At 30.8% G+C, this 13,150-nt stretch overlaps 1 protein-coding gene and 1 long non-coding RNA gene across 2 annotated transcripts in view; both read right to left on the bottom strand.

Moving 5' to 3' along the window:
- Nucleotides 1-8,390, bottom strand: part of LOC139481215 (uncharacterized) — a 133,303-nt gene extending 124,913 nt beyond the window's left edge. Inside the window, exons 1-9 of the mRNA XM_071264380.1 lie at nt 8,224-8,390; nt 7,739-7,912; nt 7,062-7,271; nt 6,299-6,505; nt 5,512-5,682; nt 4,696-4,908; nt 4,356-4,398; nt 3,083-3,246; nt 1,070-1,240 (exon numbers count right to left, since the gene is read on the bottom strand). Of these exons, the coding sequence (XP_071120481.1) occupies nt 1,070-1,240; nt 3,083-3,246; nt 4,356-4,398; nt 4,696-4,908; nt 5,512-5,682; nt 6,299-6,505; nt 7,062-7,271; nt 7,739-7,912; nt 8,224-8,350 (1,480 nt within the window). The 5' untranslated portion in view covers nt 8,351-8,390. The remainder of the gene's footprint in view (nt 1-1,069; nt 1,241-3,082; nt 3,247-4,355; nt 4,399-4,695; nt 4,909-5,511; nt 5,683-6,298; nt 6,506-7,061; nt 7,272-7,738; nt 7,913-8,223) is intronic.
- A 2,105-nt stretch (nt 8,391-10,495) lies between these two features.
- LOC139481214 (uncharacterized) lies at nt 10,496-12,486 on the bottom strand. Its single transcript, XR_011654580.1, has 3 exons — nt 12,335-12,486; nt 11,567-11,731; nt 10,496-10,696 (listed from the first exon to the last, which is right to left on the bottom strand). It is a non-coding gene; the product is annotated as an uncharacterized lncRNA (long non-coding RNA).
- Nucleotides 12,487-13,150: the final 664 nt, after the last annotated feature.

The raw sequence follows: 13,150 nt of genomic DNA, 5'->3' as shown, positions 1-13,150 counted from the left end.
AGAATTTCCAACAAACATTTCGATCTGATATATGTGACTGTAGGTAGTTTACCTTGATAAAACTTGACTCTGATTATAAGTGAAGAAGTATAGAAACTAAAACATCAATCAAAAATCATCTATGGAGTTAAAAGGCATATCACGTCTCGAAATCTGATCTGAACAAGGGCCTTTGGTAGTATCCAGGGATAGTAGAGGGAATATCAATATGCATTGCAGTGAAAGGTATTGGCCTTCGAAGACGTCTACACAGTATGTGTTATTCTCATTGCTAAACACCGTACGATGCCATTTGAACCATTGACAACCATACTAATCTCCTTTTGATATATAAAAAAATGACTCACACACGTAAAAGCGCGAGGTTTGGTTAGCAGCAAAAACGGGGTTTCCTAAAATGTCCTGTACCAAGTCAGCAAAAATGGCAGTTATTATCTTATAGTTTGTTTCTGTGTGTGTTGCATTGTCGTATTGTTTTTTTTCTAAACTTCAGTGTATCTGTTGTTTCGTTGTTTTACTCTTATAGTTGATGTGTTTACTTCAATTTAGTTTGTAAGCCGGATTTGTTTTCTCTCAATCGATTTATGACTTTTAAACAGCGATATACTACTGTTGCCTCAATGTGTATTGAAAGAAGATAGACGTAGTTTTGTTACTAGCATAGTTCAGTTGTGAATTCATAACAAGCTATATCAGACTGCTTTAATACAAAGGATCAAATTTTAAAGATTTTTTCTTCAAATTTGGATCTCTAATATTTGTTTGCATGAGATGAATACAAGACAGCTGTAAATATTAATATAATGTTTGATTTTAAGAAATACGACATCAAAAAGCGAAAAGATACAGAAATCTCTTGATCTTAAACTTGAATGTAAATAATCAGATGTGTTTTACCTTCTTTTGTACTTTCCTTAACTTTAGTTAAAAAAGATAAAAAAAAAAAAAAAAAAAAAAAAAAAAAAAATAGGAACCTTCTCTGTGCACAACTCTATTAAATCTTTTCAAAAAAGATCTTGCACGCTCACTTGATTGAAGTCATTCAAATCTACTTAAATAAGAGTCTTACTGTTGTTCCAACCGGACTCTGATGGCGTATACGGATATTTGGTTCTATCACAGGATAGTGTTTTTATGTAATATGATAGTCCTATGTCAGATAACAGTCTGGAAGCTTCATTGTCTGTCAGATTTTCTCTTGATATATTATTTTCTGCTTTCCAACCAACAAGTGAAAATTCTTGAAAATATAAGTCATTGTAACATTTAGTATTTTTAATTTTATTTAAAGGCAGAAAAAAGTTTGACCAAATGGAGATAATGAAGTGAAGCATGTTAAGATTGTACGTAAATATAAACGATTTTTTGTTTTGTTTTGTGTTTTGCTGCTATGTAGTATATATTATGATACATTAAGCAAATATTAAAAATAACAGATCAACGAACACGATTACAAGCAACAAGTCATGTTTGGAAAATACAGAGAAAAAACACTTTGTGTGAATGAAAAGTGAACTAAATGGTAGTATTTTGAAAACGAATGCCAGATGATATGTCTTTTGCAAAGCTTTAAAACAAAAGAGTACAAACAGAATAAGCGAACTGAATTGTAATACTAGGCGATCATGATCACTCATAAAGATATGCAAAAACAGTTTGTTATCATTTTGTATCAGTTAATATAAACTAGAGGTTCTAAAGAGCCTGTGTCGCTCATCTTGGTGTATGTGAATATTAAACAAAGGACACATGACAAAATTGTGTTTTGATGATGGTGATGTGTTTGTAGATCTTACTTTACTAAACATTCTTGCTGCTTACAATTATCTCTATCTATAATGAACATGGCCCAGTAGTTTCTGGGGAAAATGTTAGTGAAAATTTACAAATTTTATAAAAATTGTTAAAAATTGACTATAATGGGCAATAACTCCTTAGTGGGTGAATTGACCATTTTGGTCACGTTGAACTATTTTTAGGTCTTACTTTGCTGTACATTATTGCTGTTTACAGTTTATCTCTGACTATAATAATATTCAAAATAATAACAAAAAAAACCGGCAAAATTTCCTTAAAATTACCAATTCAGAGGCAGCAACCTAACAATCGGCTATCCGATTCATCTGAAAATTCTAAGGCAGACAGATCTTCACCTGATAAACCATTTTACCTCCTGTCAAAGTTGCTTTAAATGCTTTGGTTTTTGAGTTATAAGCCAAAAACTGCATTTTACCCCTATGTTCTATGGCGGCCATCTTGGTTGGTTGACCGAGTCACTGGACACATTTTCAAAACTAGATACCCCAATGATGATTGTGGCCAAGTTTGGTTTAATTTGGCCCAGTAGTTTCAGAGGAGAAGATTTTTCTAAAAGATTACTAAGATTTACGAAAAATGGTTAAAAATTGACTATAAAGGGCAATAACTCCTAAAGAGGTCAACTGACCATTTTGGTCATGTTGACTTATTTGTAAATCTTACTTTGCTGAACATTATTGCTGTTTACAGTTTATCTTTATCTATAATAATATTCAAGATAATAACCAAAACAGCAAAATTTCCTTAAAATTACCAATTCAGGGGCAGCAACCTAACAACAGGTTGTCCGATTCATCTAAAAATTTCAGAGTAGATAGATGTTGACCTGATCATAAATTTTACCTCTGTTAGATTTGCTCTAAATGCTTTGGTTTTTGAGTTATAAGCCAAAAACTGCATTTTTTCCTTATGTTCTATTTTTAGCCATGGCGGCCATTTTGGATGGTTGGCCTGGTCACGCCACACATTTTTTAAACTAGATACCCCAATGATGATTGTGGCCTAGTTTGGTTAAATTTGGCTCAAAAGATTTTTGTAAAAGTTAACGACGACGGACGACGACGACGGACAACGGACGACGGACAACGGACGATGATGACGGACAACGGACAACGACGACGGACGACGGACGCCAAGTGATGGGAAAAGCTCACTTGGCCCTATGGACCAGGTGAGCTAAAAATATTGGGAGATTAAAATGTGAAGACGAAATGCCCAAAACTGATAATTTTATGGTTTTGAGGAAACTATAGCAAATATATACTTTCATCAATAAATCTCAGATCAGATGAACACTGTAGTATTGGGAATAGTGCATTTCTTAACACTACTAAGTTCTGTTCACATGGTGTGTTGCTTTCTGTACAAACTGTTACATTCAGTGACATAACATAAACATGCTCCTTCTCAATCTTGTCGATTATCACTCTGTAAGAGAAAAGGTTACTGTAAACCAACAAATTTTCGAGAGCAATTTAATTTCGCGAATAGAAAAATAACGCGAATTTAAATCGTCGCGAATATGTATAACTTGGATCTTTAGCTACATTAAGTTAATCAGAAATTGCGAAATTAAATTGTCGAGAAGTGGACTCGAAAGGGATAAATTCGAAATAAAGTGTCCGCGAAAATAAGTTGGTTTACAGTATTTGACGTAACGAACGTCTGGCATACAGTTGTCTAGCGTAGTAACCCTTGATGAGTGTTTTGTAACAACAACAGGGTCGATGAAACTGCTTTTGGAGGTTTTATTCTCCGAGGGTTCAAACAACCACCCAATTGGTAGCACTTCTGTGATGCCATGAATTATGTTTGATATTGACAGGTTACAAACCTTTGGTGAAATGTATTTGGCAACACCATTTAAAATTGAGAGTCCGAAATGCTCACTAACTTCGAATTAGTTTAGTTTAATGTGTGACAATATTTATAAAAGAGTTTAGTAGTAAGAACATATATTTTAAAGTTCCTAATTGGCTTTTATATGAATTTCCTATAAATCCAAATTATATGTATTAAACAATTATCTGCAATAGCTTTTATTTATTGGCAACTTTGACTATAGACATTCATAATACTAAAGATATTTGATGTTAACAAATTAACATTGATGTTTTCATTCAAAGGTTCAATTGATCTCCCTATAAACAGTTTACTAGGAAATGTCCTTAAAATGGCAGTGAATAGACCAAATAGTAAAAAAAGAAATTCAGTCTTTACCAATGGTCTTGCACGAGCTAATAGATATGATTTAACTCCCACACAGTTTTGTTAACACAATATGAGCAGTCTAACAGTCAATTTCAACTGGTTTTCGATTTATGTGTAAGGCAATGCTTGTGCTCAATGTTGATATACTTTCCTTTCAATTACAATGCATATAAACCAAATACCTTATACCGAAAAAAAGATAATAATAATTTTAACATTTTAAAATACTATGATACTATACGAATTCAAAATATGCATAACCAAAACATATCACAAGGCATCCATATGTTGCGGTTACCATTCGGTCATAAAGGTTTTTAACTTACAATAGATTAACAATCCCTCCAAATGAAAACTGTTGTAGTCTTCCTGTGAACAAAATATATTCATGAAAAACGTTACATAAACGATCATATTTTATAAAATTTTAACATTTGCTTTAAAGAAAGAAGAATCATTAATATATCATTAAATAACCAATAATAAATAATTCTTTCGAATAAAGAATATTCACATCAATAGTTGATATATAAAATACATATCCAGTTTTGTTCTCTTCTTTAACGATATATCTATTGAACTCAATTATAAACACACTTTTCTTTTAATGTTTTACTTTCACTTGAAGTATCCAAATTGGTTAAAATGTAAACAGATAATAAATACCCAGTTCTAATTTGGCAATAGAAAGGTTCCTCATAAATGATTCAATTCCAATTGTAAAAACAAACTGACAGGGATCCAGAATGACAGTCACTTCAAAATCTGTTCTCATAGCATTAGCATGGATACAACACTGGATACCAGTACACAGAGAGGGAATATAGCATGGAACTTCGGCCTGTATGATGATTTCAGATGATCTTTTTAAAAAGCAATCTGAAAAATGTCCTCCATTATTAAAACTTGTAATGGTTTACATATCAAAACACATTTTTGATACTTCAAACTTAGATTAAATGAACAATAAATATTAAAAGTTTAAGAAATGTTTGTGCTGACAATTATTTAAACAATCAATTCTCATTATTTTGAAGTCTATAAGACCACCATTATTTTGATACATCTTGATTTAGATTACTCAAAAATGTTCTGAATAAGCTGTTCTGAAAGGGAAATGAATGATGTAGACAGTTTCACGATAGCCGACTTTTTGCTATCTAAATACATACTAATTACAGTAAACATTTTTATCATAATATATGATGAACAGACTTTACCATTAAAAACCATTAATGTCAACCAATGAACATGAAAATATGGTAAGGTCAATAACAGCTGATAGACTTTTTGTTTAATTGCTTTTTTGAAAGGAAAAACAAGTGAACTTTTCTATGTGTGAATTAGTTTTTAAAATATAGACACAATGAAATCATTGTTTTTATTCTAGGAGATAACATTGATTTCAGAGGTGTTTTTTTATAGTCCACCTTTTTCTTATTTGTTTATATTTTGTTCATGTTCCTTATCTAATCTTTTTACCATTTTTTATCCGACTATCTTTTCTGTACTTTTGAATATCTTGACTGCACTGCCCTTTCCTTACAAACGGTGATATACCAAGTTCCTCAAATAAAAGTGACAATCCATATGCTGGTAAAGGTTGGTCTCTGTTGAGATATTTTGATTGTTTCCATTTTTCTAACGAGAAATCTGTGTTAAAATAAATACAATGCAATTTTGTAAAAATTAGGCTGTTATTTTGTTAGAACCGATTACAGATTGTATTACTGTTTGGTTTATATAAAACGAAGTTGAATGTATGCCATGCTTAGCAAACCCAAATGTGTAAATCACAGTATTATCAAACATACAGTGGATGTCTGGCCGATCCGAAAAACATTCACTCTTTACAACCCACCAATACAAAGATGCTGACCAAAAATGAAATCATTCTGTTAATGTTTTTATGAGGAAAGTGCAATAAATTAGTTGCTTTCGTTTAACATATTGGAAAGGACGAACGGACGAAAGGTTTTGAAGAGTAGGAAAACAACAAGTAAATGAATCAGCAACAGAACAATCTAAACAATCTAAACAAGACATATACAGAAAAAAGTGTACATTTTACCATGAAAATGATGACTTTGACAATGCCTGGAAAAATTCCTATCTGAAAATTCGGATTATCCAGAAATATAAAGTTCATTCAAAATTTAAACAAGAAAACAATATATTTTCTCACATACTGTAAACAATTTCCATGTCATTCGGCCAAGACAAAACATTTACTTAAACTACTTATTTTACACTATAAAATCCACCTTACTTTTAATACTATAGTTAGTTTCCCAGGAACATAGACGTCTTGGAAGTCTAGTATTGCGCAGAATCTGTACAGAAAGATAACAAGGTTGCGCTTCTTCAAAGCAAATGCTTATATTTAGTGATACGACAAGGAATTTTTCTCCCTCAAAACTTCTGATGTTGAAAGCAGCATGAAATACTCCGACCAACCAGAGGTCATGTGTAACACCTGTAAGAAACACATATACTAAATGTAAAATATATTTATACATATAATCTTGATATGTCCGTGAAAGTAAATATTTTGTTTTATCAAACGCTGTCTTTAAAACAATATAAATTACAAAATAAGTTTTCATTTAAAATTAATTATAAGAAAATACACGCATAAATTTTATTTTCTATTCCGTGCATATACAAAGAAGTATTTCTTCTAATAATGTGTTGGTTCTTAAACTCTTACAAAAGAATGTATTTTAAATTGGTATCTAAACCATCACATGTAGCGGATAAATTAATTCATCAACAACCCTTATGAAGTGGACAAATTGTTTTTTTGCGAATTTTGATTGTTACTATTTCAAAAATATCTCAAGTTTAACTTTTACCTGAAATACTTTGTTTGCACATATGTGTATCAATGCACATTTAACAGGATTGTAAACGTTGATCGAAGAGCTTCCGTTGTGTTTTCTTCCTTTTTATGAATGCAAAAAGCACAAAAAATTTTGTCTATGAAAAACTTTATGACACATCTCTTTGTCATCTTCAAATATGATACTCACCCCACCTGTAGTTTATTAATGACATATTCCTGTAGAACTGTTCTATTCCAACTGTCAGTTGATATTCACAAGGATCAATGTGAATGTAGAACATAAATGACTTTGGAATAAAATGAACATCAACACAGCATTCTATATAAGTACATTCAGAAGACAGGAGACAGGACACTGGTTCTTCCACTTTTGGAAATACAGCAGTATTTGAACAACCTAAAAAATGTTTATTGTTGTATTCAAAGATATTTCAAAATATTTTAATTAGCAAATTGTGTTGCTAGTGTTGTATTATTGGCAGAAGTTTTTTACTGCATGTAACATAGATTATGTAAGTTAAAAGAAAAAACTACAGTACTGCAAAGAAAAATCAATTCGGCTTTGATTCTGACACGTAAAATTCTGTCATTAATCATGAACAAAGAAAGAAGTTGACAATATCATTATTCATAAATAATGCAGCAATGTTGTTCCAGTGAGTTCTTTTAAAATTAAAATATGTGAACCTTCATATCAGAAGAAAAATACTGCAGTTTATATTTGTTTCCATTCATTGCTATCGTATGGTGTTTGAATATTAATATACAGAATGTCAGTCATTGAAATAATTCAAAATGAATGTTATGCGAGGTATATCACCAGTTTTTACAAATATATTTGGTTATTGGTATTATTGTTTTTACCGTTCTTCCAGCCATAGATACTTGGAGAATATAATACATCCGATCTCCTACATTCCTGGATATTGAGATAGGGGGAAACACTCATTGCATTTAATAGATGGGATATCATCCAGTCTAGTAATGTGTCACCTGGTGTGAGTGCTTTCTCTAAATACCACTGTTTTAGAGAAAAACCTGAAAATTAATCATGTGATCCAAAAATGTGATTTAATATTCATTCAACATTTTTTAAAAGTATCCTTAAAAAATATAAATAAAAAATAAAAATATAACTTATTTCGCTGCTGAAAAAAAATAAAAAATAACTACTTGCCATTGAATAGTTTAATGCTCATTTAATATTTAAAAACAATGTCAAAAATATCCTAGTTACAAATATATAATTGGTTTAACATCTGATTATGTCCGCTATGTTGAAAGGGAAAGAGAGAGAGAGAAATGAAGATCATGTACAGCGTATCCTTTATATTACCATGTGTTCTTACCTGAAGGAGACATATGATCTGACCAATCACAGAAACGTTTTGGTAACATTGTATTCTTCAGGATTGTAAACTGGTCATTCTCTGAACACTCCGGTGGTGTGCTCTCAAAACAAAACATGATTTTCATAGATATAAGATATATCTTCTCACTGTACAGGTCTTCAATATTATACCTGTAATTAACATTTTCATCTAGTTTCAGCTTTTTTCAATAAATTTTGTTAAAGCAAAACAAAATCTAAGAAATACACATTCCAGAAACTATGATTCAAACTGTTGCCTTTATTTAAAGCATTCTTGTACCAAAAAAAGGTGAATTTGCATCAAGTAATATTTGCATCAGATTGCAGTCAGATTACAATCTTGTCATCGCCTCGAGAGGAGGAAATGGGTTTAATACCGTTGGTGTCAAACTATTTGTATTTGCTGCTTTTCTCCTTTACATTTAGCATAAAGGAAATTCAACCATGACTGGTCGTCTTGGATTTAGAGTTCTGTTCACTGATACCTTGTTTGCTTGTTTACAAATTTGGCTCAACACGTTATTAAATATAACCCAGGTCCTATATTCCAAATGCAACTTGAATATGCTTATTTTTCTGATGACTAAGCATGTACAAAACCAATTCCTTGTAGGCTAAAGTAGTTATCAAAACCTAAAGAATAAAAAATGGTAATTGATCTTGTCAGTAATGTTCATGTGTAGATAGACTATTGGCATAAACAAGGTTTTGTTTTCATTCCTATAATTTATGTATCTTATTCCATAAAAAGTATAATCCATCAAAACAAGTTAAATACAAAACCTTGCATAAAGTTCCCGGTATCTCGTTTTGTAAGTAGGGGCCTCGGTGGCCGAGTGGTCTTAGTAGTTACTTCTATTACACTGAGGTTGTGAGTTCGAATCCCGCTCGTCTGGTTGCACTCGACTCCAATCTTATTTGACTAGGAACGTCAGTTTTCCTATCGAAGGTCAGGGCACTCCTGCTTCCAACACCTATAAAAACTGGCCGCCACGAAATAGCTTAAATCCGGTGCTAAAAAGTGGCGTTAAAACACAAAAAATCAAATATCAAATGGTGTATATGTACAAACTGAAGTATTACCATTTCTTCGAATAAATTTGTGTTCTAGTTTGTCTAGAAAAATGTGTGTTTTTAGAACTTTTTTTATGTTACTCGTGAAAATTGTTTATAACAGGGTAGGGAATATTTGTTACAAACAATCATAATCTTTGTTTCGTGGATGGTTGTAGAAAGTATTATATTCGCACAAGTTTACATATTTAGAGATACAGATACTACAACAGAATTGAGTGTGAAACGAAATTTCTCTACTCAAGTCGTACATATATAAATCTATAACTTTAAAACGAGAAGCTTTCGCGTGAATAGGTTGTTGAGTTTGTTCCAAAATATTCTTTTTAAACGGTTTGAAGACTATCTTTTTCATTCATTTGCAAACATATTTGATATCAATCTAATCAAAAACCGATGTGTCATCGCTCCCGTTTTCTGATATGTCGCGTGGGAGATCTAACGAAACCCGCTTTAAGGTCACATTTGAGTGAACTGGAAGTTATGAATTTATAATGATGCGCAAATGAGATGACGACCTATTAATAAGCCAATCAAAAAAGTTTATGAATTATTTGGACTGACAATTTCTTCGTAAATAAAATGAGTTACATCCCTTTATCTTACGATAAACTTTCCAGATCGTGGAAGGCTCATTTTCATTGGTCGAAAAAGACACACCTACGAGGTCACTCACATGTGACCTCAAGCGGGTTTCGTTAGATCTCCCACGCGACATATCAGAAAACGGGAGCGATGAAAGATCGGTTTTTTATTAGATTGATTTGATATGTCATATTTTGATATATGACGCCTTCAGTAGGTATGGTAGCGTTTTCATAACGTCACAATATGATTTTCAGAGGACATACATATCATTTAACGTCGTCATAAATATTGTCAAATGAAGAACTGAAATCATACAATCGACGTTAAAAAGATTAAAAACATAAATTGATTAAGGCATTTTTAGATCACTATAATTTTACAAACATCACACTACAATATCTTGTATAAAAACAACACTGTTTAATTTTGTTTTAGTGATAGTATGTGTTGCGTTTAAATCTAAAAATATTTCTTAGTTTTATAGTTATTGTAGTCTAGCAATTTCAGATATTTTGTTTTGAATCATAGGTTGAACTCTCTCAAAAAACTGTTACTTAACACCTAATACTGAAACTTACCCCATTTGAAATCTGTTAAACTTGTATTGAGAAATACTTTTTCTATTCCAATGCTTAGTTTACTACTGCAAGGATCCAGTTCAAAATAGATTTGAAATGTTCTCTTTAGCAGATCATTTTTCACACAACATGTAAGACCCATACATGTACCCAGAATGTGACAAGCCACAGATGGAGACAAACTTGGCAAACTCATGTTGGATGCACATTCTAAAAAATAAAATCATAAATAACCTATCGGTATTAAAAATCTGGGAAGAATTTGACATATTTAATAAAAAAAAAGACTGAAATGGCCGACAAGTATGAATGAAACTTACATGTATTCTGCATTTAATGATTAATTTACAAGTTAATCCGCCTTAAGTGGTCCCCATTTTGATATTTTAATCCCTTTTTCTACATATAGTAATATTGTACATGTTTATTGTTAGGGCAACGATAAATAATATAATTTAAAATTTCTGAACTGAACAGACCGATAGACGGATATGAGACAGAAAGCAACGTGATTTTAACTTTGTTTATGCGGGTTTAAAAGCTATTTTCAAGTTCTATTCACTAAACTTAAATTAAAATATCAATGGCCTCAAAATATTAAAGCCTCTAAAATGATAAACAAAAATCAATCTGTTTGTTCACCTTTTTCCTTAGCTACAGTTTCTCAGCATTCTTTAATGTTTGCAAAATAATATTTTGTTCCTTATTATTAACTAGATATATATTTCAAAATGCGACCATAGTCTACATAAGGAAATGCTTATACAAAGTCAGAAATATGACAGTTGTTATTCCTTTGTTTTGATTTTGCCATTTGAATAGAAACTTTCCGTTTTAAATTCTCCTCGGAGTTCAGTATTTTTGTGATTTTACTTTTTACAAAATCTGAAATGGTTTAGTCTTTTATTGAGATTGAATTAATTTTCAAAATGTTGCCGTTTTTAATTTTCATAAAAAAAGAGATGGTATGTTTTGTTGTTGTTTTGATTATTCAAAATTAACTCCATCAAACCAATTAAAAGGAAAGAAAAGATTGATAGCATGTAGAAACAACTTGTTTATATATTTTGAACAACATACCTTTATTCCAATCCCCATTGTATGGAGAAGCAAGCTTCTGGCACATAGGATCATCCAAATATGCTGCTAAGTTTATTTCCTCATATAGTCTATATAACATGTATGTAGGTAAAATTGTATCAGGGTCTAGGTGCCTGTTAATCATCCATTTGTGTAGTGAAAAATCTGCGTTTATTAAAACAACACTGTTTCAAAGCATTATAAAATCCATATGACGTTATATCATACATGTAATAACATATTAAGACTTAAAATAGTAAAAATATCCTATAAAAAACACAGACATATAATCACTTATAGGATGACAGCTGATTAAAAAAAATATTTTGAAAACTTTTAATTTGCATAGGGCTTTAATATTTTCTGACATAAATGAATATTAAATCTTATAATATACACTTTTTGAAGATAAAAAAAAAATTGTGTGATTTGAAAATTATTCCATTTGTAATGATTTAGTTTTCCAAGTGTGTTCAAGAAAATTCGAGGATAAAATTTGTTTTTCATTAATGGGATATCTTTTATTACATCAAATTCAGAGTTTACAATAGATTACAAAAATCATAAGAAGAGTGCAATTAGTTCAAACAACTTTGATGACAATTTTATATATATTCACTTTTTAAGCATTTGTGCCCTGTCAGATTTCCCCTAATATGTCTCGTTCAAAATATTGGGAAATTATTATTATTATTTTTTAAAGCACTCGTGTATCATTATAATTTAATGAATCTGCTCTTAATTATTCATATGATTAATAATACATACCTTTGATGAAATAGTTTGATCTCCATTCACAAGCCTTTTTTGGTAGAAGGTAATTTTTAAACAAAACAAATGAAACAGGTTTGTCCTCTTGAATATTAACAGTTTGATTCAAGTTCAATAAGTACTTCTTTTCTTCATATAAATTTTCTAAAGAAAATCTGGATTAAAAAAAAATTAGAAAACTACAGACATCAATTATACTGGGAAAACATTAAAACTGATGCTATTTCATCCATTTAAAACATTGTTCCATTCGTTTAAATATATTGTTCATCATTCCGAAGAATAAAAAAAATACGAAAATTTAATAAGTATCATTAAGAGGAAAACAGATATATGAAATGGACATTTGCTGAACGATTAACACAAAGATTGTGATCAGATGCTAGAAAATGTTAAATTGTTAAAATTATTGTTTTGAAAGAAGCTATCAATGTTATGTTTAGCATAAATTGTACATATACATACGAAACCAAAAGTACTCCGAACAAATCCAATTGCTTTTGATAACCTGCAAACAAATTACATTTGTTATATATATATGTTTTACACAGTGTAAAAGGCGAACATTTCAAGTGTAAAAAACTGAGGTCAAACAGACTGTCCTTAGTTTCAATTAAGATTTAGGTTATTTTCTTATACGGAAATATAGTTAACACATGTATCTAACAAAAGAGGGACAAAAGATACCAGAGGGATAGTCAAACTCATAAATCGAAAATAAACTGACAACGCCATGGCCAAAAATGAAAAGGACAAACAGACAAACAATAGTACACATGACACAACATAGAAAACTAAAGAATAAATAACACG

The sequence above is a fragment of the Mytilus edulis genome, chromosome 7 (assembly GCF_963676685.1).
Source record: "Mytilus edulis chromosome 7, xbMytEdul2.2, whole genome shotgun sequence".
NCBI classification, from domain to species: Eukaryota; Metazoa; Mollusca; class Bivalvia; order Mytilida; family Mytilidae; genus Mytilus; species Mytilus edulis.
This window is presented reverse-complemented; position numbering and strand designations above follow the sequence as displayed.